This window comes from Garra rufa, chromosome 9 (genome assembly GCF_049309525.1).
Source record: "Garra rufa chromosome 9, GarRuf1.0, whole genome shotgun sequence".
In the NCBI taxonomy this organism is placed as follows: Eukaryota; Metazoa; Chordata; class Actinopteri; order Cypriniformes; family Cyprinidae; genus Garra; species Garra rufa.
The window spans coordinates 12,333,617-12,361,567 of NC_133369.1; the positions used below are offsets into that span (position 1 = coordinate 12,333,617).

At 35.6% G+C, this 27,951-nt stretch overlaps 1 protein-coding gene across 3 annotated transcripts; it reads right to left on the reverse strand.

Moving 5' to 3' along the window:
* On the reverse strand, positions 1-27,213 carry scn1ba (sodium channel, voltage-gated, type I, beta a). 3 transcript variants are annotated; one of them, XM_073847200.1, is made up of 6 exons: positions 25,458-27,213; positions 11,328-11,494; positions 8,228-8,465; positions 5,584-5,725; positions 2,438-2,509; positions 1-2,346 (listed from the first exon to the last, which is right to left on the reverse strand). In XM_073847200.1, the coding sequence occupies exons 1-5, from the start codon at positions 25,507-25,509 to the stop codon at positions 2,443-2,445; spliced, it is 666 nt and encodes a 221-aa protein (XP_073703301.1). In that variant the 5' UTR covers positions 25,510-27,213; the 3' UTR covers positions 1-2,346; positions 2,438-2,442. The 3 variants fall into 3 exon arrangements, with proteins under 3 accessions (XP_073703301.1, XP_073703303.1, XP_073703302.1); XM_073847202.1 differs by lacking the exon at positions 25,458-27,213 and adding an exon at positions 11,956-12,866; XM_073847201.1 differs by lacking the exon at positions 2,438-2,509.
* Positions 27,214-27,951: the final 738 nt, after the last annotated feature.

Sequence of the window (27,951 nt, forward strand, 5' to 3'; positions counted from 1 at the left end):
TTGTATTTTTAAATGTATTTTATTGTATACTATCTTGTCCATAATTGATTTGGCAAGCAACATTTTCACTTCAACATGAAATGCATCCTGGAATCGTTGAGGCCGTTTAGTCGTTGCTGATACTGTACAGACTCCCACAGAGGTGCAGACATTGTCAAATAGTGACGATATTCTGTGACATCTAAGTGTTAATACGATAACCATCGATGTTTTAGAAATCACAGCACTAAAAGCAGCTGTGGAGTCAGTTGTACTCGGTCCAGAATGAAACGGATCCGGCGTTACAACTGTGAGTGTTTAAGGTATTCATAAAAGTCTATTTAAAATCATGCAGTAGAAATCTACCAATGGAACAACCACCGAATGAAAGATATAAAAAGTAAGAAAAACCAGAGTTGGGAAGTCTCAAGAATGTTCATTCATGCATAAAGGCAGTGAGACTTTGGCAGTGTTGTGCTGCCCTCTATAGTCACTACCAGAAAATTGGCTACTAAGAGGGAGAGGAAAAACTGGAAGCGTTTTTACTGCACTTGTGAATGAGTACAATTGATTCATGCCTTCTCATTCCGTTTGCTTTTGAAATCATCATGCATGTAGAGCCAGAGGCTTAATCATCGTTCCTACAGGAGGCACACTTTAAACTTTTGAGTCATTATCAATCGATTTCATGCAGCCCTTGATTATCTTGTCAGCGAAGACGAAAAGAAAACGGGAGGATTTGTGAGGCCAACATGGGAAATGATTAATAGCACACATCGTCTACGGCACATTGTATTTTAATAATATATGTATCACATTAGTGATTGAATTCGGCTATGAATCTTACACAACAATGCACTTTCTTGACGTCTATGGTATTAACATATATAATGTGACATTAGCATCGCATTATTTCTTTTCAGAGAATAATTTGAACCGTTCCAAAACTCGGTCCTATTTAATACCAAGACAGTAAAGACTAAATATAGAGTGCTGGTCGTGATGTTTTGTAGATGCAATGACATTTTTAGTGAACTATTACGTATCAGTGAGAAAGTTGGAAATGTTATTGCTAGCTTGGTTAGTTCTGGTTCAGATAGGAAACTCTTGTAAATGTGCGTTAATAGTGGTTGGCATTAGCTTTGTAATGCTAATAAAAGTTCTCAGCTGCCAAACATGAGATGTTATGATTTATGTATGTATATTTAGGGGTGTAACAGTACACAAATATTTCGCTACAGCGGAAATCGAGCAATTTTACTCAGCGTAAATGTATTAGAGTTCTTTAGTCAACAAACTAGCCTAAAGTTCTGTTAGGGAAAAAAACGTGATGCACTTTTTGATTTTGTTGTAAAATGAGGGAAGACATGTTAAATGCTTCCACTTTTGAAACATATTTTAGCAAAATTTTAAAAAGTTTTTTTTTTTTCCTGTAAAAGTGGGCGCGGTTTCCGGTCTCACTGGCGTCCAGCAACGCTTGTTTTTAGCATATTAATGCTTTATCTTAATTATGAACACACTAGTTTGTAGTGCAAACAGTTTTAAGTTTACTACATGTTGTTGTTATTCTCTTGTTTCGTATAGCGGCTAATGAACCAGAAGGCTTGCCCATAGGCTTACTTTTGTGTTGAAGAATAATTTGGATATTTTAGCCAGAATGCGACAATGCACACCAGCGATTCTTCAGTGAAGTCTGTGAAATTTAGGCAAGACTCATTTTAAACATTTACAGAATAGGATATAATCGTAAAATGTAAGTTATACGCTGATGAAAACTTAGTTTGAAGCTCTTAATTTTTATTTTTTCGCAACAAATATGTGTACCATTACACTCCTAATGTATATAGGCTATAACAGAGTTCATATTTTATGAATTGTCTATTTTTCAATATGTATTTTTGATCTTTAAATAATGATATTAATAGATATGTTTTCATTTTTTTTCTCTGGCTCAGTAAATATACTAATGATTTTATACACTTTATAATATTTTGTGATGTCCTGTGGCTCAGTAGATAGGTGATCACATTTAAAGCTGAGTTCTCATTATGTGGAAAAAGCAAAGAGGTGTTAAAAGCTACAACACGTATGTACAAGTCAGTGTTCTGTGTTACAGATTAATCCTTGAACCAATGGATGCAACGTTCATTTGTTAACCTCAAAGTTGTCATCTACAGCCTTAAAACAAAACATTTCCTTTTTATGTAATGTGTGACTCTGTTTCTCCCTGATGGCGGTTCTATCACAGCCGTACACAAAGGTCAAAACAGCAGCCCTGCGGTTTCACAGAGAGCCGGTGAGGGTGACGGAGGAGGCCGTTGGTGATGGACAGAGCATCAAGCTTTTGGCTTGAGACTTTTTTTGGACCTGAAATGAAATGAAAGACAGATTGTTAAACTTACTGGGAATACAGAATAGTCTAAATGTCAGCATAACGGTTACATTTTAACTAACCCACCTGTGTTATTCTGCCACCGCTACACCTGCACAATTATCTTTGCTCTCCGAGGTTATAGCTAAATATTCCGCCCTAAGAGAACGGAAGAAGGGAAAGAAAGACAGAAGGGACAGAAAAGGTCATGAAGAGAAGAACAGCAGGTTTTGAAAACAGCAGCTTGCAGAAAAATACAGATCTGTTTGGGATTAAGGGAAATATAGTTTTGAAGGAAGAAAAGCAGTGGAAACTAGAGGCTGAAATGTAATTTTTTTCAATCTTTTTTTTAATTATTATTTTTTTTAATCCATAAAACAGATGTTTTAAATTTGTTTGTTTGCTTTGAAACCAGCTTTTCACTTCACAAGATGTTAATTGATGGACTGGAGTTGTGTGGATTATTGTGATGTTTTTATCAGCTGTTTGGATTCTCATTCTGGCAGCACCCATTCTCTGTAGAGGATCTGGAGAGCAAGTGATGTAATGCTAAATCTCTTCAAATCTGTTCCAATGAAGAAACAAACTCTGCATCTTGGCCTGAGAGTGAGTAAATTTTCAGCTAATTTTAATTTTTGGGTAAACTTTTCCTTTAAAAAATAAAGGTACTAATGAAACCTTTTCAATTGTAAAGAATCTCTTGTGGAATTGCCATTTCCGTAGATGTTAAAAGTTTTATACATATATATTTTTAATATATATTATTAATATAAGTGCTAATGCACTCCCAAGTTTGCAAAATTAACCATATAGTTTACCATATACAGTGGTGTGAAAAAGTGTTGGCCCCCTTCCTGATTTTTTTGCATGTTTGTCACACTTTAATGTTTCAGATCTTCAAACAAATTTAAATATCAATCAAAGAAAACACAAGTAAACAACATGCAGTTTTTGAATGTTTTTTATTATGAAGGGAAAACAAAATCCAAAGCCACATGGCCCTGTCTGAAAACGTGTTTGCCCCCTAAACTTCACCCTTAGCAGCAACAACTGCAATCAAGTGTTTGCGATAACTTGCAATGAGTCTGTTACAGCGCTGTGCGGGAATTTTGACCCACTCATCTTGGCAGAATTGTTGTAATTTAGCCACATTGGAGGGTTTTCGAGCATGAACCGCATTTTTAAGGTCATGTCACAGCATCTCAATAGGATTCAGGTCAGGACTCTGACTAGGCCACTCCAAAGTCTTCATTTTGTTTTTCTTCAGCCATTCAAAGGTGGATTTGCTGGTGTGTTTTGGATCATTGTCCAGCTGCAGAACCCAAGTTCGCTTCAGCTTGAGGTCACGAACAGATGGCCAGACATTGACCTTCAGGATTTTTTGGTAGACAGCAGAATTCATGGTTTCATTTATCACAGCAAGTCTTCCAGGTCCAGAAGCAGCAAAACAGCCCCAGACCATCACACTACCACCACAATATTTTACTGTTGGTATGATGTTCTTTTTCTGAAATGCTGTGTTACTTTTACGCCAGATGTAATGGGACACTTACCTTCCAAAAAGTTTAACTTTTGTCTCGTCAGTCCAAAGAGTATTTTCCCAAAAGTCTTGGGGATCATCAAGATGTTTTCTGGCAAAACTGAGATGAGCCTTTATGTTCTTTTTGCTCAGCAGCGGTTTTCGTCTTGGAACTCTGCCATGCAGGCCATTTTTGCCCAGTCTCTTTCTTATGGTGGAGTCATGAGCACTGACCTTAACTTAGGCAAGAGAGGCCTGCAGTTCTTTAGATGTTGTTGTGGGGTCTTTTGTGGCCTCTTGGATGAGTCGTCTCTGCGCTCTTGGGGTAATTTTGGTCAGCCGGCCACTCCTGGGAAGGTTCACCACTGTTCCATGTTTTCGCCATTTGTGGATAATGGCTCTCACTGTGGTTCGCTGGAGTCCCAAAGCTTTAGAAATGGCTTTATAACCCTTTCCAGACTAATAGATCTCAATTACTTTCTTTCTCATTTGTTCCTGAATTTCTTTGGATCTCAACCATAGACTGTAAAAAAATATGGACGTAGTGTCCGTGACGTCATCCGTAGGTTTCTGAAGAGCGATTTTGAAGCCTATAGTGGGCAGGATTCGCCGTCGCCATCTTGGAATCGTGTCATCGCGCGTCTCTCCCGGATAATCGAAAATGGGCAAAGAGGCGGGACGTGGGTGGAGCTGGGTGCTGAAACCACGCCCACTTAGCGAGCCAGTGGTGACAGCAACGGCAATCTCCCTGCCACTCAAGTGGCCACGCCCTTAATTATGCAGAACTTTACGGCTTAATATAACTTAAACGGATGAGTTATAAAAAATTTCACCCCCCTCACAGTTGACATGAAGGGCGAGATTAGCTATATAGTCTAAAACCACTTTTTGAACCAGGCTGTAAACATGTTTTTTTCTGCTGTAAAGTTGGGCATTTTAACATGGGGAGTCAATGGGACTGACTCCCTTTTGCAGCCAGTCTCTAGCCGCTAGTCGATGAATTGCAGTTTAAGCCACTTGCGTGTTGGTTTCAATAGAGCAGTGGTTCTCAATCCTGGTCCTGGGGGACCCCTGCTCTGCACATTTTGTATGTCTCCCTTATTTAACACACCTGATTGAGATCATCAGCTCATTAGTAGAGATCCATTAACTGAACTAACAAGCTGAAGATCTCAATCAGGTGAATTAAATAAGAGAGACATGCAAAATGTGCAGAGCAGGGGTCCTCCAGGACCAGGATTGAGAACCACTGCAATAGAGAGAGCGGGAGGTTGATCTCAACATGTTGTGTAGCTTTTGAGGAACTTTTGGTCTACTTCACTTTGTCAGGCAGGTCCTATTTAAGTGATTTCTGGATTGCGAACAGGTGTGGCAGTAATCAGGCCTTGGGTTATCTTTGATTAATATTTAAATTAGTTTGACCTGAAACATTAAAGTGTGACAAACATGCAAAAAAAAAAAAAAAAAAAAAATATATATATATATATATATATATATATATATATCAGGAAGGGGGCCAACACTTTTTCACACCACTGTAACCTCTATAGACTTTCTCGTCCATTCATGGTGGTATACAAATTTGTCTATTTAATCCCATTTTTGTGTTTTAATAGCTGGACATCCTCATTGAGGCAGACAGGTGTTTGTTTAAAGGAAGAGCAAACAGAAAGGAAGTCTGAGGAAAATGGAAATGTAAAGACATGCGACTCACTCGCTCTCTCTCAGGGCTTCCTCTCCAGCCGCTGCGATCTTCTTGTAACAGTAGACCATCTCCACCACCAGCCACAACTGCAGTCCAATGATGGATACGTACATCATGATCTCAGATAAGATGGACGCCGTGCCTCGTGTAGCTGGGGGTGAGTGAGAACAAAATTAAAAATCAATTCAGATCAAAGATTCAATGATATAAGTATTTGTGACCAGTCATAAGACCAGTCAAACCAGTCATAAGTAGCACAAGGTATATTTGTAGCAATAGCCACAAATGCATTGTATGGGTCAAAACAGCTTATATATTCAGCTTAGCATATATTCAGCAAGTATAATCAATTTTGAAAATTGACCCTTATGACTGGTTTTGTGGTTCAGGGTCATTTTGTAGCATTTGTGCAGATTTCAGCACTGTCAGTATTGTGTAAGATAGATGCCGACTCACATAATGATCAGTAGTGACAATAGTGCTGATGTAGACCTGACTCAGGAAATAAAGACACGTGAGATTGAATTCTCACCGTCAGCATATATGACATGACGGCTTTTGTCCAAGTGGACAGACAGAAGTTCTCAGCAGAAGCATTAAAACTGGGCATGTGGCGCCGATTTCCAGAAGCTGATTTTGAGTGCAACAACAACAAAAAAAAGTACAGGCTGTTTATTTAGCATTTTATTCAAATCTTCTAGACTTTTCAAGAAGACTATTAGACTCCAAAAAAAAAAAAAAAAATTATATATGAGATTAAATGCCTTGCATTCAGTCTAAACCTGTAACTATTATTTTCTGTTTTCGTTTTAATTTTAGTTTATATTGTAGTTAATATATGTTTTTGTCATTTTTATTAGTTTTTTTTTTTTATATATTTCTGTTTAGCTTTTTATTTAAGTACTTAAACATTTTATTGTAGTTAGTTGCCATGGCTAATTTTGATTATATTTTCCATCTAATAATTATTATTTTTTGAATAATAATAATTTATTTTGTTGTCATTTTTGTTCCATTTCTGTTTAGCCTTGTTTATTTCGCTTTTGTATTTTTAGTAATTAAAATATTTTATTTTAGTTAGCTGCCATGGCCAATTTTTAGGTTTTCCATCTAATAATTTTATTTGAAGTATTTTACCTTTATTTCAATAATCAGATCTTATATTTAATAGACTTAGTTTTTGTTTTAGTTAACAATAACAACATCATTGACCACTTGACTAATGGTACATGATTTTATACATTAGTTATTTTTATATTTTCTGTTTTTATTTGAACTTTAGTTAAAATTTTAGTAATTAAATTTTTTTGTCATTTCTATTGTTTTTTATATTTAAAAAATAAGCTTTAATTCATATTTATTTCAGTTTTTGTAGTTTTAGTACTTTAAATGTTTTAACTTTAGTTAGTTGCCATGGTTAATTTTGTTAAATTTTACATTTTTCCACCAAATGTTTATATTTTATTGAATTTAGCTGTATTTAAATGATCAAATATTATATTTAATAGATTTAGTTTTTGTTTTAGTTAACAATAACTTACTGACTACTTGACTAATGGGGCATGATTTTATACACAAGGTTTTTTTTTTATAATTTATAATTTAATATTTGTTTATTCTGTTTTTTTGCACATTTTCTTAGCATAGGTGTTTTTTTTTCTATTGTCATGTTTTATCTTGCAAAAAATGTTCAGTGGAGTGGATTTTTTTTTTTTTTTTAGTATTTCTGTTTTTGTCATTTTATTAATTTTTTACCAATATTTCTGTTCAGCTTTAATTGATATTTATATCTGTTTTTGTAGTTTTAGTACTTTTAATATTTTATTTTAGTTAGTTGCCATGGCTAATTTTGTTTAATATTTAAGTTTTCCATTTAATAATGATATTGTATTGTATTTGAGCTTTTTTTCAATTATCAAATATTATATTCAATAGACTTAGTTTTTGTTGTAGTTAACAATAACATCACTTGACTACTTGACTAATAGAATATGATTTTTTAAAAATAATTTGTAAAATAATTTGTAATTTAATATTTGTTTATTCAGTTTTCCTGCACATTTTTTTCACATCTTTAAGTTTTCTGTCTAATAATTAGATTTTATCGTATTTTAGCTTTATTTAGTAGACAGTTTTTGTTATAGTCAACAATAACAACATCATTGACTGCTTTATAATTTGTATTTTAATATTTGTTTATTCTAAATTCCTGCACATTTTCTATATTTTTCTTGTATCATTCTTCCATCTTGAGAAAAAAAAATTGTTGCTACATCAATCCACAATAGAAATATTGTAAACATATTGAAATAACTCTGGGCAAATAAAATATGTGCATTAGATTTCAAACATCCTTGCTTTCAAACCGATAAGCATTGGTGAGTTAAGGACACCAACGATGAAAGCCTTGATGCTGCTGCTATGACAACTATTTGCTTTCAGGGCCGTGTAAAGCCAATGACAGTGTCCTTGATTTTGACGTTTCAAAGGCATTTCTATTCAGTGTTGGCTCATCTTTCTTTATGGACACACTCTTGTGTTCCTTTCAAGGCTGAATCGAGGATATTGTCAGGCCTCCTTACTTTGATTTGGGTCTGTTGTGCACTTGTATCCTCTCATGTAAATTTCTTACTGTCTGCTTTAATGAACATACCTTTGCCTACTACGTTGAGGCTGATAAACTTGGTGGCGTTGGTGCGGTACTCGTAATTGGTGAAGACAAGGATGCGGTCGAAGAAGCATCGATAGGTGCCAGTGTCATTGAAGGTGACGTTAAGGATGTAAATTGAGCCGTCCTGCACATCCTCGGTTTTTTTACTGCCATTCCAAGCCAGGCGTTCATCGAAGCGGTCATCCATGATGTAGCCTGTCATATCTGCATAACTGTAGATCTAATTGTAAAAAAAAGGTACTGTTAGCATGTGAGACTGCTATGACAAATAACTAGTGTGAAGGACACTGTATTTGATTCAGCACACGAAAGAGCCATTATTAAATTCTCCAGCATTTCAGGTCTCTAAAAATAGCTGTTGACTGTGGGCTACACTGCCCCCTGTCTGCACAATTGGGTTAAAGGGATAGTTCTCCCCAAATGAAAAATCTGTCATTTACTCACCCTCATGTTGTTCCAAACCTGTATGAGTTTCTTTCTTCTGTTGAACACAAAAGAAGATATTTTGAAGAATGTTGGTAACCCAACAATGTGGAAAAAATAAAATGGAAGTTAATGGCTACCATCAGGTGTTTGGTTACCAACATTCTTCAAAATGTCTACTTTTGTGTTCAATAGAAGAAAGAAAGGTTAATGGTAAATGATGACAGAATTTATTTTGGGGGGGGGTGAACTGTCCCTTTAACGGTCAGAAAAAAGAAATATCAAGTAATTTTTAATTTGACGTTTTCAGTGTCATGTAAATTAGAAAAATGTATCAATAAATAAAAATCATAATCAATAAAAAACTAAGAAGACGAAAAAAGGTTTAGACATAAAAACAAATGTAAAAAATATTAAAAAGTTCTCTATTTAATTTAGTTGCATTTTGTTTTGTTTTTTCTGAGCAAAAAATAAATATTATAAATTTTTCCCTAATTTACAGAAGAAACCCACTAAAATGTCATTTAGTGTAACAGTCTTGTCAGTCATATTTACAACAAAAATCAATTTGTGACATCCTAAAAGACAAATTACTTTCACCCCAAATACTGATTAGTTGTAATTCTACATTTTTAAAATGTGCCACATATCTTGGCTTTTGCCCATATGTCAGTAAGGTGTTTTTTACTATTTAAAACACAATAAAATTTAATATGCTCCCTTATTATTTTATATATTTTAATATGCACAAGTCAGAATAAGCATGTTGATTGAATTTTTACATAAATATTGTATTACACTAAATGACATTTTATTCTTCAAAAACTTAAAAGTAGACACTTTACATTTGACGTGGACATCTTTAAACCAACACATTAAAAATGGGTATTAGTCTATATTTCTAATACAAATTTATTTAAAAAATAATTATTAAATTATTATTATGTATTAATATTGTATAATTATATAAATGATTAATATAATTATTGATACTACAAGTTAATTATTTGCCTAGTTACCTTTCACACACCCTGTATGTAATATATAATATAATTTAATATATAATTGATTATAATTTCACTCAATTTCTAATAAATTCTACACATATTTACAAAACAGTAGAAAGTGACACATTGAATTAAACATTACATTTTGAAGTAGAAAGAATCCTTGTAAAACTGTTATCTTTTATTTGCATTAGTCATTGTTTTTATAGTGTAGACGGTTTCAACATTCAACAGTGATAACATAGTTTCTATTGGATGCCGATTACATTTATAATGTATTATTTTTAAAACTTCGGAGAAGTCATGGAAATAAATTGGCTAAAAATTGTGGCAACTGAAAATTTCAGGAGATAGAATTTGCTTTGCATTACATTTAATACACCAATAACTTATTTTTTTGAATAGATCATGCTATCAATCCTCAAGTTATGTAATTATCTCTCATTCTCATTCATTGTTGCATAACAAACATAAGGTCATAAGGGTCTTTTTGCTTTTAAATTGAGATTTATAAACCACCTGATCTGAGGGTGCAAAAAAAATCACAATATTAGGAAAGTTGCCTTTAAAGTTGTCCAAATTAAGTTCTTAGCATATTACTAATCAAAAATTGTTTTGATTATATTTACAGTTGGCAATTTACAAAATATCTTCATGGAACAAATCTGAGCAAATCAACTTAAATTCAGCAATTTCCTGCTGAATATTCTGCTTAATTTGGAAATATGCTGAAACTATTAGGTTACTCTGGAATGTTTTATTCTAATTGGTCGATCACAGCATTCTGCAGTCAAATATTTGTATATATCTCTGAAAAACTGTACTAGTTTGATGTTTCTCACCATTTGACGCACTCTATCATCTCAAATAATATAATAATTTCAATTTAAGTCAATATAGCCATTTATTTACATAGTTGGCAGTTAAACATACAAAAAGTGGGATTTAAAGGGATAGTTCACCCAAAAAACTGAAATTTCTGTCATTTAATTACTCACCCTCATGTCATTCCAAACCTGTAAGTCCTTCGTTCATCTTCGAAACACAAATGAATATTTTTCCGATAAAATCCAAAAGCTTTCTGACCCTCCATAAACAGCCTACCACGAACCAGGCCCAGACAGGTACCAAGAACATCGACAAAATAGTCTATGTGACGTAATTTTATGAAGCTATGAGAATACTTTTTGTCTCTTGCTGTATATTTAGGGTCAGAAAGCTCTTGGATTTCATCAAAGATATCTTTAATTTGTGTTCTGTAGATGAATGATGGTCTTACGGGTTTGGACCAACATGGGGTGAGTAATTAATGACAGAATTGTCATTTCTGAGTGAACTATGCCTTTAAACTGCCTTCCTCATAAACAAAGCGCCTGCTAGTTCCACTGCAAACTGTTCTTCGCTGGAAATGGTGTGCAGTAATTCACTTCAGACCATGAAGACTGTCAAAAAAAATGCATGATCTTGGCTTTGCATGAAAAATGCAGCAGTTTTAGATCTGCTTTGAGGTTGTGATGTTTTATTTTACCATGCACATAATTAACGTGCATAGATTATTTTGTGCATTTCACACTTTATAAAAGCAACTACATGTTAACTGACGTAATGCACCATATCAAGCTGTAATGTCTGGTGTTTGGGCTCAAACTCACGTGTGAAAATTCACTCTCGCCTTTGGCCATGAACCACCAGTCCACTGTGGCCGAGGCCGGTACTTCCCCTCTCATCTTGCAAGAGATGCAGCTCATTTTAAAGCCACGACCCGTCACTGCCTCCGTGTCGGAGTCCACTTCCACACACGCCCCATGGCAGAGCCAAGCTAGAGGAAGAACAAAACATTCAGTGACAGAAGCAGACACACATTCTGGTTGACTTCATAAAACACTCTGTTAGGTCGATGCCCACTTTTTTGTTTTGAACTGACAGGCATTAGTATGTTGAAATCTTCTCTTTAAATTAGTTTTTTTTTTGCGTGCGTTCCCATTTTTTGGAATTATGCATGCTGGCTTTTTTTAGTTCAAGGCAGAGCGTTTTCTTGCAAGCTTTATTTCCACTCATGAAAACTGATTGTGTATTAAAATAGTCCGAATTAACTGTGACCTCAGAGCACAGTATATTTGCTTAGCTTTTGTTGACCTAACAGAAAATAAGCTCTGAGGGGAAATAAATGGTTAGCGGTGAGCCGTGATCCTTTTTTCGAGTCATTAATCTACTTTCATATATAGATGCAAGTCTCTATATATGCTAGGAAGTCGCAAACACTAGCAAAAAATAACACACCTGATATTCCAAGTATCTTTTCTCTCACACTTCACCCTGCTGTTTCCACAAAGACATCTGCATCGATCTCAACCAATGATCTTTTTGCAATTCTGACCTCTGGAGAAGTATTTTAATATATGCAATGAGATGAGGGACAGGGAAACATCGCACACACATCAATCACAGCTACAGATTTACATTATTAACTAAAGCCGTCCTGCCGGACTTTCTGCTAGTTTGCCTTTTTTTTTTATGGGCATCTCTTCATTGCAATATTCAGGAAAACAACATTTAGCTATAATTTGCTTTTGATGCCTGACAGGAAAGAAGGAAGGTGGGAAAAAAAAGTGAAAAAATTTGAGTCACACCCAACTGTAAGACAAGGGAGGAAGAAAACAAGAGAGAGAGAGAAAGAGGAAGACAGAGAGTTAAATGTTTTCAGTGTTACATCCATGACATCACTGATCATCATTGACAGATTATTGATTTATTGGCTTCTGATTGGCTGCGGAGAGGAAGAAAAAGGGTAGATTGGGGAGGAAAGACATTCATCGTCATTGAATTACTACAGTTTCAGAGGAAAGGGGAGGAAGGGTATAAACATATCATTCTGACACACTCCTAAAACAAGCTAACAAATGGCTGGAATCTAAATTTGATTACATTTTTTTTTACAGGGAACCCTGAGTATTAAGAGTTTTATGGCTTATTAAAATGTAAATTATGTTACATGAACCCATGAAAGACTTACTTTATATAACAAATCCACAACGTTTATACTATTTTGGACTATGGGGGTGCATTATTTCAATATTATGTTAAATGTCAGTAATATCACGCAGCACATGTGCAAATGCTAACCTACCCAGGAACTAATTTCAGGCACTGCGTGATATTACTTCGCCTGCTTCGGGCCATATTACGGCAGCAAACTTTGATCCTTCAGAAAAAAAGTGGAGAGTTCCTTTAAACGAATCCATCTAAAATAATTCAGAAAAACATGTAATGTATAAATAACCGTTTTTTGTGCAATTTTTTTTGAGTTATTAAAGCATTACTTCACCCAAAAATTAAAACTAGCCCATTATTTGCTCGTCCTATGCATCCTAGGTGTATATGACTTATGTCTTACAGACGAATCCAGTCTGAGTTATATTAAATTTTTTTCTGGCCTCTTCAAGCTTTATAATGCAATGGGCAGGTGTTTCTCTTCATCAGTCCAAAACAAGTCCAATAAAGTGCAACCATCTATTATAACTGCCTCATACAGCTCCGGTGGGGGTGAATAAAGGCCTCCTGCAGTCAATCAACGCATTTTTGTAACAAAAATATCCACATTTAAAATGCAATAATCACTTTTCTCTAGCTTGCGCTGACAGTTGTACACAGAAGCTCAAAAGTGATGAACGCGGACCCACAATGGTGAGATTAAAACAACAGTCATGAACTGGAAGTACAAACGGAGGATTTATAAAGAAAAATGTTGGAAGATTTTGATAGAAACCAAGAGGAGACTTGTTTTCTTTTGCTAAAGTCAGGAACATTTGCTTTCTTTGCTTTCTCGTCATCCGTCCGAAGCTGCTTTCGTGTACAATTGTTCGTGCAAGGTACATTAAAGTGATTATTATGTTTTAAATTTTTACAAAAATGCATAAATTCGCTACAGTAGACCTTTATTCATCTTTATTGAACTTGTTTTGACTTATGAAGAGAAACACCTGCCTATTGCATTATAAAGGAACCAGAACAATTATTAATATAACTCTGATTGCATTCGTCTGAAAGAAGGAAGTCATATACGCCTAGGGTGCATTGAGGCTGAGTAAATAGTGGGCAAATTTTAATTTTTAGGTGAACTAACCCAGACCGGATAATCAGATAAAACTATATTGTCACCGAAGGAACGTTTGTTTAGAAAATCTTGCTGGAACAATAAAGTTTTGAGAATGTTCCCTGGGAATCTAAGAGCTTTCTGATCCTGCATAGACAGCAACGCAACTGACATTTTGCGCACAAAAAGTATTCTCATACTTTATACAATTATGGTTGAACCACTGATGTCACATGGACTATTTTAATGATGTCCTTACGTTCTTTCTTGGCCTTAAAGGCGTCAATAGTGTTGCTGTCTATGCAGGGTCAAAAAAGCTTTTGGATTTCATCAAAAATATCTTAATTTGTGTTCCGAAGATGAACGAAGGTCTTACAGGTTTGGAACAACATGAGGTTGAGTAATTAATGACAGAATAAAATTTTGTGGGTGAACTATCTCTTTAAGCACACTAAACGATTGGATAGTTCAACATATGTCACAAAGAGTTCAATAACATGCATTTACAAAACAGATGAAAAGAAAATATCGATTTCATGCTGACTTTAAACGACAGCAAAGAAGATCTGGGGATTTTAAGTAATCGAAATAGGCAGATACATCAAAGGACACTATAAAGAGTGGGATGGAAAGAGACGTTGCTCTTTAAAAGCAAAGGAGGGACGGTATATGCAGTATAAGCTGCCCTCAGAGCTGTCAAAACTTCTGTCAGTGTCGCTGCGGTGGCAGGGTCATTACATAACCCCTTTTTACAGAGATTACATTATGCAATTTATTCCGGATTGGACTGCACAATGGCCGCTTAATCCCAGGATTGAATTAATGCATTCAAGAGTCAAATTAAGCAATTTTAACAACTGCTTCAGGACTGCTCCTGCTTGGATGGTCCTACAATTTCGCAAATGCTTTCACCCAAAGCATTTTGCATTGCATTCAAGGAAACATTTGATCAGTTCATGCATTTCCTTGGAATTGAACCCATGACCCTAGTGTTGTTTACTCTACTGTGTTGCAATGAAACAGATACAAAGATAGAGAATAAAAACCCTTTTGAGAGCTAATTCAGGGCTTAAAAAAAGCCGCAGAGGACAACGTTTCCATGCCAGCCAGCAGCCTCAAACTGTATAGCAGTGACATATACAGTCTGGCCCTTGGGAAATGGCAAAGATCTGTGACAAACACTAAGCTCCAGGCTGGAGACTTTCCATAGAAACAAGGGCTCTTTGATACGTCGCCCGATATGTGATATCATGTATGTCACTGAGGTCTAACAATCATCCTTCTGAATTCACATGTTCTCATCTCTTTAATCTAATCTCTAAAATGAATCCACAATGAGCGATTCTGTTGGTGACCCACTGGTGGGGAGGGTAAATGGCAAACGGCAGTGATATTTCCCCAGGCGACCAGATCTTAAGACAAAGCCTGTTCTTTCTGAGCTCTAAGATGCTGTTTTTCTCTATTGCAACCTCATGCAATTGCCATTTCCTCAACTTCTCAATTGAACTGATGCAAGCTTTAAATCTTAAAACTAGCACGAGACGTCCTTCATACATTATGTCCTTGCACGCCCTTGCCCAGATTTAGCATTCACGTTCTCTGCACCCTCCCCCACGTCTTATCCACTTTCCGACACGCACACACGCATCCAGACACACCTTTTCTCACACGCACATCAGTTTTTCAGACTTGTGCGTGCATAAAACCTGCGTCACTGCTTTTTGAGCAAGCATGACAGCGCTGGGTTTTGCTAAAAATCTGCTTAGAATACAAAGAACTCACTCCTCATTGCTTTGCCTGTTTCTAGGCCTGTTTTAACCGCTGTTAAATGATTAATACCCCCCTGCCCCAGCCTTTCTAGGATGTTCGAATAGGTCTAATCAGCAAAACAGCCATCCTGTCTGCTAATGCTCAGTGGTGCTGTCTTGACAGTTGGCCAGTAGATCCATTATAGACTGCTTGATCAGCAAGACATACATGTTGAATGAAGTATTAAAATAAGAGTTGTCATTTTTTTTTAACTATATGGTTATGCCTTAGAAGTAATATTTATCACTGTTGCGCATGTTTCCGATCCGGTTCATCAGGATCCACTGACAAAATAGAAATGTAAACTTAAAATATGAGTTCTATTAAAAGATTTTAAAGTATACACTGCTGTTCAGTAAGTTTGGGATCAGTAAGATTTCTTTATGTTTTTTTTTAACAAATTCTGTTATGCTTATCTGGATCTCTTATTCTCTTTACTTGATCAAAAATACAGGAAAAAAAACATTAATATTGTGACATATTTTTACATTTAAAAAGAATGGTTTTCTATTTTAATATAGTTTGAAATATAATTTATTCCTGTGATGCAAAGCTGAATTTTCATCAGCCATTGCTCCAGTCTTCAGTGTCACATGATCCTTCAGAAATCATTCTAATATGCTGATTTATTATCAATGCTGGAAACAGTTGTGCTGTGCTTAATATTTTTTAGGAATCTGTGATTATTTTTTCAGGATTTCTTGATGAATAAAAAGTTAAAAAAAGAACAGAATTTATTCAAAATATCATTATTTTCTAACAATATAAGTCTTTACTATCATATTAACACATCCTTGGTGAATAAAAGTATTCACTTCTAAAAAATAAAAGTTTACTGACCACAAACTTAATAGTTCATATTCTTGCGAAAGATTTGTATTTTAAATAAACGCTGTTCTTTTCTTAACTTTTTATTTATTTAAGAATCCTGAAAAAAGGTATCAGTTTTTAACAAAATATAATTAAACAAAATTGATAATAAATCAGCATATTAGAATGATTTTTGAAGGATCATGTGACACTGAAGACTGGAGTAATGATGCTGTAAATTCAGCTTTGCATCACAGGAATACATTACATTTTAAAATAAATTCACATAAAAAACAGGTATTTTACATTTAACAATATTGCAGTTTTTCTGGATTTTTGATTAAATAAATGGAGCCTTGAGCAAGAAACTTCTTTAAAAAACATAAAAAATCTCACTGATTTTACTGACTTTTGAATAGTGTTGTTTTTGGCGGCCAGTTTTAATTTTAGTTTTAGTCTAGTCTTTGTGTGAAGCTGTCATTTTAGTTTTTATTAGCTTTAGTCACGTTCATACTCTTTTTAGTCTAGTCAAGTTTTAGTCAACTAAAAGTCTGAGCATTTTAGTCTTATTTTAGTCAGAATTACCCATGACTATTTTCGTCTAGTTTTAGTCGACGAAAACTGATTACATTTAGTGTAGTTTTAGTCAATAAAAATGGTATTTTAGTCTCTTTTTAGTAATGCAAATTTATTTAACCCAGTCAATATAGCATAAGTACCTAGTAGTATAGACGAAACCAAAGTTTTCATTTAGCCAAACCCATTTCAAACAAGGTTATCTTATTATATTATTGTTACCTTATAGGCTCAAGAATACATCAATTCCAGACATGGAAGATGCTCTAATTTGAATTTACAACAAAATCAAATAACACAAACCCCTTGCGGAGGTTTCAAGTGTCATTCACTTTTTAAGAATAAATCATAACGAATAAATATGTACATGTGTAGTTTTGTGCATGTTCATTTTGTAGTAATCCCCGCTTCACAAGCACTTCTAATTAATAATAATAATATTAGTCAGCTTAACAATATTCTTAATTTACTTTGATCATCTATGCCAATACGAATCATGCTTATATTTTATTTACAGATTAATTCATTTTTACCTTGTGTAAGTAAAATATTTTTTTATGGTTTTCGTAGCACAAATTGATCTATTTTATGCAACTGTCCAAAAATCGCTTGGGCATCTGGGACGCAAAAGAAACTTTTTCCACCTTTGACCACAAGATGTCATTAGTGTACAACGTGTTGAAAAGCTTTGAATAATGAACCTTTTTATGATAGAGTTGAGGGGAACGCTTCGAAGAAATGTCCTTTCTTCTTTTTCTCCCAAAGACGAACCCCAGCTGGCCGGCCATCGGTCCGTTTATCTGTGTCAGACTTAACTTCGTTTGTAGTCGTCTTCTAGATAATTCCGCGAGTGGGGCTTGAGAAAGTGACGTCGCCTGCGGTTTAGGCAAGAAGGGATACAGCTCTGGCTAATGGGCATGCGCACATCAATCTAACGTTATAACATTTCGTTTCGTCTCGTTTTCGTCAACAAAAAGGAAGAGACATTTTAGCATAGTTTTTATTTTGTAAACCACATTTAGTCTCGTTTTTATTCGTCAACGATATTGCATTAAACATTTAATTATAGTCATCGTCACATGACCAGCATTTTCGTTTCGTCTCGTTTCGTTTTCGTCACGTGATAAAGGTTCGTTGACGACGATATTTAGTCATAATTTTCGTTGACGAAAGCAACACTACTTTTGAACGGTAGTAAATATATATATAAAAATATATATTTAAATATCCTGACATTAAAATTTATGTATGAAAAATGGATGTTCATTTTGATATTTGCTAAATTTTACATTTAACAGTTTTATTAAATTATTAGTGTCTTTGTAATCTAACTTTTGGAGACTGTTTAATGGAGCCACCCATAACAACATTGATGATATTTGCCATTACTGAAATGTTGCTTGCTTTTTTCTTCAAATAGTAATGCATTTCAATGAGAATGTTTCAATCAGGACTATTTTCTGCCAGTGTTTCCTATCTGCATTCACCTCCCACTGCATCACTTCATGTTTCCTCCAGAACTACTGAACACTCACTGCCAGCTAATCATCAGCATCCAGTAACATGCACACACTGAACAAACATCCACAGCATTGTCCATCACCAGACGGTCTAAACTTACACTAATGGCGCTCCTTGAGTAGTATTTATGATACAGCTGTTAAACAGTCGGCGAAATTGTTATCACAGTAGGTGTCTGCTGAGATTGGTGGATACTCACACAGTGTGAGCAGCACACAGAGACTGTGATAATGTCAGGTCCTGATTTCTATTAGTCTGCATTTAACCCATCCGGATGCTGTAACACAATACAACACTAAATAATGGAATCCACAGCAACATAAGAATGTCCACTGTGAGACTGCACTACATTTGTTTGACAAATTGCTCTTAGTCAGTAAATGGACATCATCTTTGTGGGGTTGCTAAAGTGCACAGGCACTTTACCAGTTCTAATAATGTAACTAATACACTGTTTTTCTAAGGTTTAGAGTTAATGTTTTTGAAAGAAGGCTGCATTTATGTGATCAATACAATAAAAACATTGTAAAATATGATTAATATGCAAAATGCATGTTTTCTTTTTTAAAGGTGGCATGTCATAAAAAACTTTTTCTGTGTTTAAGTGCTATAATTGGGTCCCCAGTGCATCTACCAACCCAGAAAACATGAAAAAGATCAACTTTTTTTTTTCCGCAAGCAAACAAGAGTGTACCAGTTCTAATGCCATGGAGAACGTTCAAGCAAAGCATGCTAACTGTTCTGTCTTTGGCTGTACAGAACACTATTTAGAGTCCCAGCCTTAGAGAACACAAGAGAGCAGTGGATTTATTGATTTATTAACTGTATATTATGTGTTTTTAACATAAACTTGTGTGTATTTGACAGTTTAAGCGTAATAAGACATGAAAGAGAACTTGGTTTAGTACTCATGCCGTGTGACAGCTGCTTTCTGTCTCTGTGCTTCAGATGTGTGCGCTCAGAAAACCATAACTACTCAACAAATGTGACACTGGACCACAAAACCAGTCATAAGGTTAATTTTTTACAAAACTGAGATATATACATCATATGCTCAATAGAAATAAATAAGCTTTCTATTGATGTATAGTTTGTTAGGATAGGACCATTTTTGGCCGAGATACATCTATTTGAAAATCTGGAATCTGAGGATGCAAAAAAATCAAAATACTGAGAAAATCACCTTTAAAGTTGTCCAAATTAAGTTCTTAACAATGCATATTACTAATCAAAAATTACATTTTGATAGGTTTACTGTAGGAATTTAACAAAAAAACATGATCTTTACTTAATTTCCTAATGATTTTTGACATAAAAGAAAAATCAATAATTTTGACCCATACTATGTATTTTTGGCTATTGCTACAAATATACCCCAGCGACTTAAGACTGGTTTTGTGGTCCAGGGTCACAAATATGGTTTAAAACGCATGATTTCAGCATGATATACGAGGTAATCTAAACCAAACAGATGTTTTTTTAGTATCTGAGGTATAAGCTGTAAAAGCACAGCTCTATTATTAAAAAAGGGGGCGGGGAGCAGCAGCTCATTTGCGTTTAAAGAGACATGCACGAAAACAGTGTGTTTCTGCTTTCACTCAAAATAGGCATTTTCAAAATTATATTATAACCGATCTATGGGGTATTTTAAGCTGAAACTTCATAGAGATATTCAGGAGACATCTGAGATTTATATTATATATTGTAAAAAGAGGCATAATAGGTCTCCTATAAATGTAATTTTCGAATTTATTCCTGTGATGGCAAAGCTGAACTTTCAGAAAGCATTACTCCAATTTTCAATGACACATAATCCTGCAAAAAATTGTATTATTATTATCATACTTATTATTATTGTTGAATACAGTTGTGCTGTTTAATATTTTTTGTAAAAAAAAAAACTGTGATATATACAGTACAGACCAAAAGTTTGGACACACCTTCTCATTCAAAGAGTTTTCTTTATTTTCATGACTATGAAAATTGTAGATTCACACTGAAAGCATCAAAACTATGAATTAACACATGTGGAATTATATACATAACAAAAAAGTGTGAAACAACTGAAAATATGTCATATTCTAGGTTCTTCAAAGTAGCCACCTTTTGCTTTGATTATTGCTTTGCACACTCTTGGCATTCTCTTGATGAGCTTCAAGAGGTAGTCACCTGAAATGGTTTTCACTTCTCAGGTGTGCCCTGTCAGGTTTAATAAGTGGGATTTCTTGCCTTATAAATGAAGTTGGGACCATCAGTTGTGTTGTGCAGAAGTCAGGTGGATACACAGCTGATAGTCCTACTGAATAGACTGTTAGAATTTGTATTATGGCAAGAAAAAAGCAGCTAAGTAAAGAAAAACGAGTGGCCATCATTACTTCAAGAAATTAAGGTCAGTCAGTCCGAAAAATTGGGAAAACTTTGAAAGTGTCCCCAAGTGCAGTCACAAAAACCATCAAGCGCTACAAAGAAACTGGCTCACATGCTGACAGCCCCAAGAAAAGGAAGACCAAGAGTCACCTCTGCTGCGGAGGATAAGTTCAGCCGAGTCACCAGCCTCAGAAATCGCAGGTTAACAGCAGCTCAGATTAGAGACCAGGTCAATGCCACACAGAGTTCTAGCAGCAGACACATCTCTATAACAACTGTTAAGAGGAGAATCAGGCCTTCATGGTAGAATATCTGCTAGGAAACCACTGCTAAGGACAGGCAACAAGCAGAAGAGACTTGTTTGGGCTAAAGAACACAAGGAATGGACATTAGACCAGTGGAAATCTGTGCTTTGGTCTGATGAGTCCAAATTTGAGATCTTTGGTTCCATCCACCGTGTCTTTGTGCGAAGCAGAAAAGGTGAACGGATGGACTCTACATGCCTGGTTCCCACCGTGAAGCATGGAGGAGGAGGTGTGATGGTGTGGGGGTGCTTTGCTGGTGACACTGTTGGGGATTTATTCAAATTGAAGGCATACTGAACCAGCATGGCTACCACAGCATCTTGCAGCGGCATGCTATTCCATCCGGTTTGCGTTTAGTTGGACCATCATTTATTTTTCAACAGGACAATGACCCCAACACACCTCCAGGCTGTGTAAGGGCTATTTGACCAAGAAGGAGAATGATGGGGTGCTGCGCCAGATGACCTGGCCTCCACAGTCACCGGACCTGAACCCAATCGAGATGGTTTGGGGTGAGCTGGACCGCAGAGTGAAGGCAAAAGGGCCAACAAGTGCTAAGCATCTCTGGGAACTTCTTCAAGACTGTTGGAAGACCATTTCAGGTGACTACCTCTTGAAGCTCATCAAGAGAATGCCAAGAGTGTGCAAAGCAGTTATCAAAGCAAAATGTGGCTACTTTGAAGAACCTAGAATATGACATATTTTCAGTTGTTTCACACTTTTTTATGTATATAATTCCACATGTGTTAATTCATAGTTTTGATGCCTTCAGTGTGAATCTACAATTTTCATAGTCATGAAAATAAAGAAACTCTTTGAATGAGAAGGTGTGTCCAGACTTTTGGTCTGTACTGTATATTTTAGGATTATTTAATTAATAGAAAGTTCAACAGCATTTGAAATAGAAATTTTGTAGCAATTATATAAATTCATAAACAATAAATGACCAATATTAAAATTAGATACTGTTTTGTGTAAATAAAAATGTATTATTTATGCAATTTTAATACATTTAATGCATCTTGCTGAGTAAAAGTATTAATTTCTTTAAAAAACAACAACAGTAATGAATATAACAAAGAGATATAGCCATATTTCATGTCTTTTGAAGCCGTTGAATTGTAAGGACCAGATTGAAGTTTGTGTTGTACTTATTGGTATTCTTCTCTGTCTGAGCTTTATAATTTCAATCTCCATTCTGCATATTCACCTAGTGCATAAAGTCTTACATTTTAGTCTGTCCACCTTATTTTTCAATGCAGAAGTAAGTAAACACAACAGTTTGCAATACCAAGCAGCAAAACTAGCTGTTTTGTACGGCTAAAAATAGCTGGACGTGGATGAGACTGAAAACCAGACACCATAAATTTATAAATGGCTGCACCCGCTCTTATGGGAAAAATAAGGTGGATACGATTGCTTTATTTTAGTATTTTCTGTCCTATTTGGAGCATCACTGACATGGTCCCGAAACAGCCCTTACAAATATTCCTTATAACAATAATGACAGAATTTTCCACTTTGGGTTGACTGTTCCTTTAAGGCTCAGCAATGACAAGCAGAAGGTCATGATAAGCCATCACCATTGTGTCCTTGAAAAGCATTTAACCTCAGGATGCTCTAGGGGGAATGTTGCTGTAAAACATGCTTGATGCCATTAAATGGTGACATTGTCATTCAATTCCAGAAGCAATTTACACCAGCCCTAATCGTGCAGCAATTCTGTTCAATCAAATACTGTGGCTTGGATATTCTGAGACTGTATAACCCAAGGCAACCACAGGGCACTTTCTTTCTGTCTCTCACGCTTTCATTCTCACACATGGTTTATCCATCTGCCCATACTCACTCCTCTCTTTCATCTCCTCTAAATACATTTCTTAAAGCCCTTTAAAGAATCCTGAGAGATGACTTACTGTACCAAAAAGGTGTTACACAAACAGTTGTGTAACAATTCTCCTTTTGAGCTTTCACATCTTCTAATTTTAACCTTCTGCTCCAATATTTGTACTCCGTCCTTAAGGCATGATACGTAACATCAAGCATTAAGGAAATATTACATTTTGATAGATAGATATTATCAATGCAATACAACCGCTATTAATATAAAATAAGCTATTATCATATTTGTGAGTTGCTCTGGATAAAATAGTCTGCTTGATATTTTAAATATTAATGTAAATGAATAAATTACTGCAACAAAGCAGTTCATTATGCATAAAGATTAAATTTACAATTAATATATCACTTGCAAGGTGATACATTTAAATGCATTGATTCAACAAACAAGTGTAACATTTAAGCAGCTGATAGCTGGTGGTTTACATAACCTGCCACTAGTACAGGAAACACAGATATCCTCATAATAGGCGTCCCGACACACACGACATGAGGACGGATATAAATCCCCACTGCGCAAACTAGGACATCTAACGCTGAGGCATAACTGACAACACCTGTTCCCCGGAGAGCGATTTATTTCCATCACTGGCCTTCTTTTGGTCACAGATGAAAGATATTCAGGCAATGCGTGAGCGCTGACAGCCACATATTTTGGACACCCACTACAGAACCAATACAAAACAAAGCATTCACAAGCAACTAGAAGATAATAACAGCTTGTGACAGAAGCAACCAAGCTCTGGGGAACAGCTATATTGCTGTCTGGACCACCCCAATTGCACACGGCTCCATTTTAGCATTAACACGCGTCTACAAATGGTGACAGCTGGTTTGGGGTTTTACTCAGCAGTGTGGGAACCCCAAAACCTATAAACACACCCACTGTGATTTAAGACTAAATAAACACATGCAAAGACATACCACTACTGAACAGGTGCTAAATTGCTCTGATCGGGTCACCAAGCCAAAAAAAAAAAAAAACATTGCCATGAAGAAATTAATGTCACTTCAGCTGCAAGATTTTTTTTAAATAGAGTATAAAATAACTCAACACAAATGCTACTTCTTGTAATAATAATAATAATAATGATAAAGTAATAATTCTAGTATTTTTATATATAATAAATATGTAATTATATATACACACACACACACACACACTATAATATATATATATATATATATATATATATATATATATATATTAATTATATAAAAATAATTGAAATATAAAATTAAAAATGTAACATTATGGGGGGGAAAAGTGAATAATAGTAATAAAAAGAATAAAATGTGTGTGTGTATTTATATGTATGCATGTAAAGTTGAAGTCAAAAGTTTACCTTGCAGAATGTGCAAACTGTTAACTATTTTACCAAAATAAGAGGGACAATACAAAATGCATTTTATTTTTTATTTAGTGCTGACCTGAATAAGATATTTCACACATAAAATAGTCCACAAGAGAAAACAATAGTTGAATTTATAAAAAAACGACCCTGTTCAAAAGTTTACAAACGCTTGATTCTTAATACTGTGTTGTTACCTGCATGATCCACAGCTGTGTTTTTTGTTTAGTGATAGTTGTTCATGAGTCCTTTGTTTGTCCTGAACAAATAATCTGTCTGCTGTTCTTCAAATCGTTTAGGTCCCACAAATTCTGTGGTTTTACAGCATTTTTGTGTATTTCAACCCTTTCCAACAATGAGTGTATGATTTTGAGATCCATCTTTTCTCACTGAGGAGAGCTGAGGGACTCACATGCAAATATTACAGAAAGTTTAAAAGCTCACTGATGCTCCTAAAGGAAAAACAAGGCATTTAGAGCCAGAGGGTGAAAACTTTTGAACAGAATAGAGATGTGTGCATTTTTCTTATTTTGCCTAAATATCTTGTTTTTTCCATTTAGTGCTTTCCTTCAGAAACTACAGAAGATACTTACATGTTTCCCAAAACACAAAATAAGTTAAATTTACCCTGATCTTCAAATTTAAAAAGTTTTCACCCCCAGCTCTTAATGCATGATTTTTCCTTATTTATGTCAGTACTAAATAAAAACGAACATGCATTTGTATGATCCCTCTTATTTTGGTAAAATAATTAATATTTTGCAGATTCTGCAAGGTGTATGTAAACTTTTGACTTCAGCTGTATGTAAAAATTTCAATTGATAGTTTATTATTATAGTGTATATATTTGCTATATCTATGCAATATATATTAAAATCTGTCTATCTATCCATCTATATCCAAAACACAACAGATACATTTTATCTTGACAGTTGATTTCTGCTATACCGGTACCTACAGCTTTGTCATGGCCTGAATGACAGACAGAGACAAAGGTTGTGAGGCTTGAAATGTGTCTCCAATGTTCCATGGTGCGCTTAAGTGACTTACCGTGTGTTAAACACAACAGCACAGGGAACCACAGGAGCTGCAGTGCAGACATCTTCACAGATGATAGGCGTTGCTTTCGGAGTCGTGTCTCTGTTATTTCACACACACACAAACACACGCACACAAAACACAGGCTCAAACTGCAGAGCAAGAGGTCTCTGCAAGTAGTCCAGGATCTCTGCAAAAGAAATACGTCCTCTGGATCTGAGAACAGATGAGTACAGAAAACAGGGAGATGATGGTGGGCTTCACTCTTAGTTTAGACCCCAATGGTGTTTCCTCCTGTCCTCCTAGTCTGAAGGGAGATGAGTGTTGTGATGAGGAGCAAGGAAGTCCAGTGAGGGAGTCCGAGAGGTGTGACGCCCTCTGTGCAGGCGATCGCTTCAATAAGTCCAGGCAACAGAGTATCCAGTTACTCCATGAAAGAAAAAAGAGCTGAGATGGCAGACTCAAGTTTCAGTCGGTGACTGTTCCTCTTGACCTAATTATATGTAAAGTACTTTTCTTAATAATGAATATTAATATACTTTTAGTGATAAAATACTCTAATCTGATTTCTAAAATATATATAGTGATACATTCGCTAAACAGCGATGTTTTCTTGACAGTGGAAGACTTCGAGCTGAGGTCTGTGATTATTTTAGAATGAGAAATCCATGCAGGTAATGGAAGACAAGTACATTATGGATTTTTTTATATGTTTATGTTAAACATCGTTTGGCTGATTTAACCTGAGAAAAAAACAATTTTAAGTGACGCAATGTTTGCCACAGTGAGAATGGAAAATAAATCTTGTTAATGATTCTGTGTCTTTGGCTTCATGCAAACATACATTCAGACATCCCCTTCTACTCTAAATGATACTTATTGCTCATGTATTTAGTGAGTTATTGCATATGCTAATGTGTGAATGTGAAGATATATTTCTCAGAGTCAGTTTCAAGGCTTGTAGCCAGAAAATGTACATAAAATAACAACTGTATGTTTAGCAGGCTACCAATGTAATGAACGTAAATACTGTAGGCTATTTAATGTTGGTCTTTGTCTCATTTAAATAAATGCATATGAAGTTGCTAACACATGCAGTAAGTGTTTACTATGACCGGATGTAGTTATGGCTCATGCCATCTGTTATTTTGCTAAAGCGTCTGTAATTTCCAACTGTCAAACATCAAGGCATACGTCTAACAGCGAATAATAATCACTAAAATTAGCTAATAATACCTCATTCATGCGTCTGCGTTACATTTCAATGATTTAAAGATAATTTCAACTACATTCCCTATATTTTTAAACAATAATAAGTTTCCTATTAACGACTGATAAAATACTATAACTATAACAACGTCGACGGTATTTCCCCTGTCAACAATAATAAACGTGACCTCAGGACGCTCGTTTTGTGTTTTGAATATTTCTCAGCCTACCGTTACCGATTACCACTCGTATTTAGTCAATAAAACGTTTCTTTCCCACGTTTGTCTTCATTCAGTTGGTTACAATCCCCAAAAACGGCTTCTCTGTGGATGAAGTCGATTCTCCCGCGCCGTTAAATCATTCCCTCGGTCACCGGTGTTGTTTATTTGTGGGTCACGGAAATTAACCAAATTGTGCTGCCGTTCCCTGATAAATGTTCGGTATAAATTTGTATATGCACAAAAGAATCCCGGGAGCACCACGCGTTAAGCCATAACGTGGTGCGTTCATGGGCGATATCTCACGCTGTAGAGAAGGATGCTGCGTTTGGGATAGGCGAGGAGGGACTGGGAGGGAGCAGAGATGGGGGAGGAATATGCAGACTGATGCATTGCAGTAGTGGAATGGATGGAAAGCAAGATGTCTGGGGGTTAAATTTTCAAGTCGTTATGGCAACGTAAATAGGTGGTTTGTCGACATTTACGTTCATTCACGGTGTTTCGGATGCGCAAGATCGTATAGAGCTGAAACGTGAGGCAACGTGATGCAAGACGCGTCTTTTCTGAGGTATTCGGTAGAGAGTACATGAGGGTGGGATTATTCGAGAACAGATTATTCTAGAGTCTCGAAACTGAGAGCAATGTCATCACATTAATATTAATCAGCACGACCTTGAATCCATCTCTTTCACACACACACACACACACACACACACACACACACACACACACACACACACACACGTTGGGTTTACATGTTTTATGGGGACATTCCATAGGCGTAATGGTTTTTATACTGTACAAACCGTACTTTCTATGGCCCTACACCTACCCTACACCTAAACCTAGCCCTCACAGGAGATTGTGCACACTTTTACTTCCTCAAAAAAACTCATTGTGCATGATTTATAAGCCTGTTTCCTCATGGGGACCTGAGAAGTGTCCCCACAAGGTCAAAATCTACTGGTATTCCTATCCTTGTGGGGACATTTGGTCCCCACAACATGATGAATACCAGGTACACACACACACACACACACACACACACATAAACATAAACACACCCATTTACATTGTTA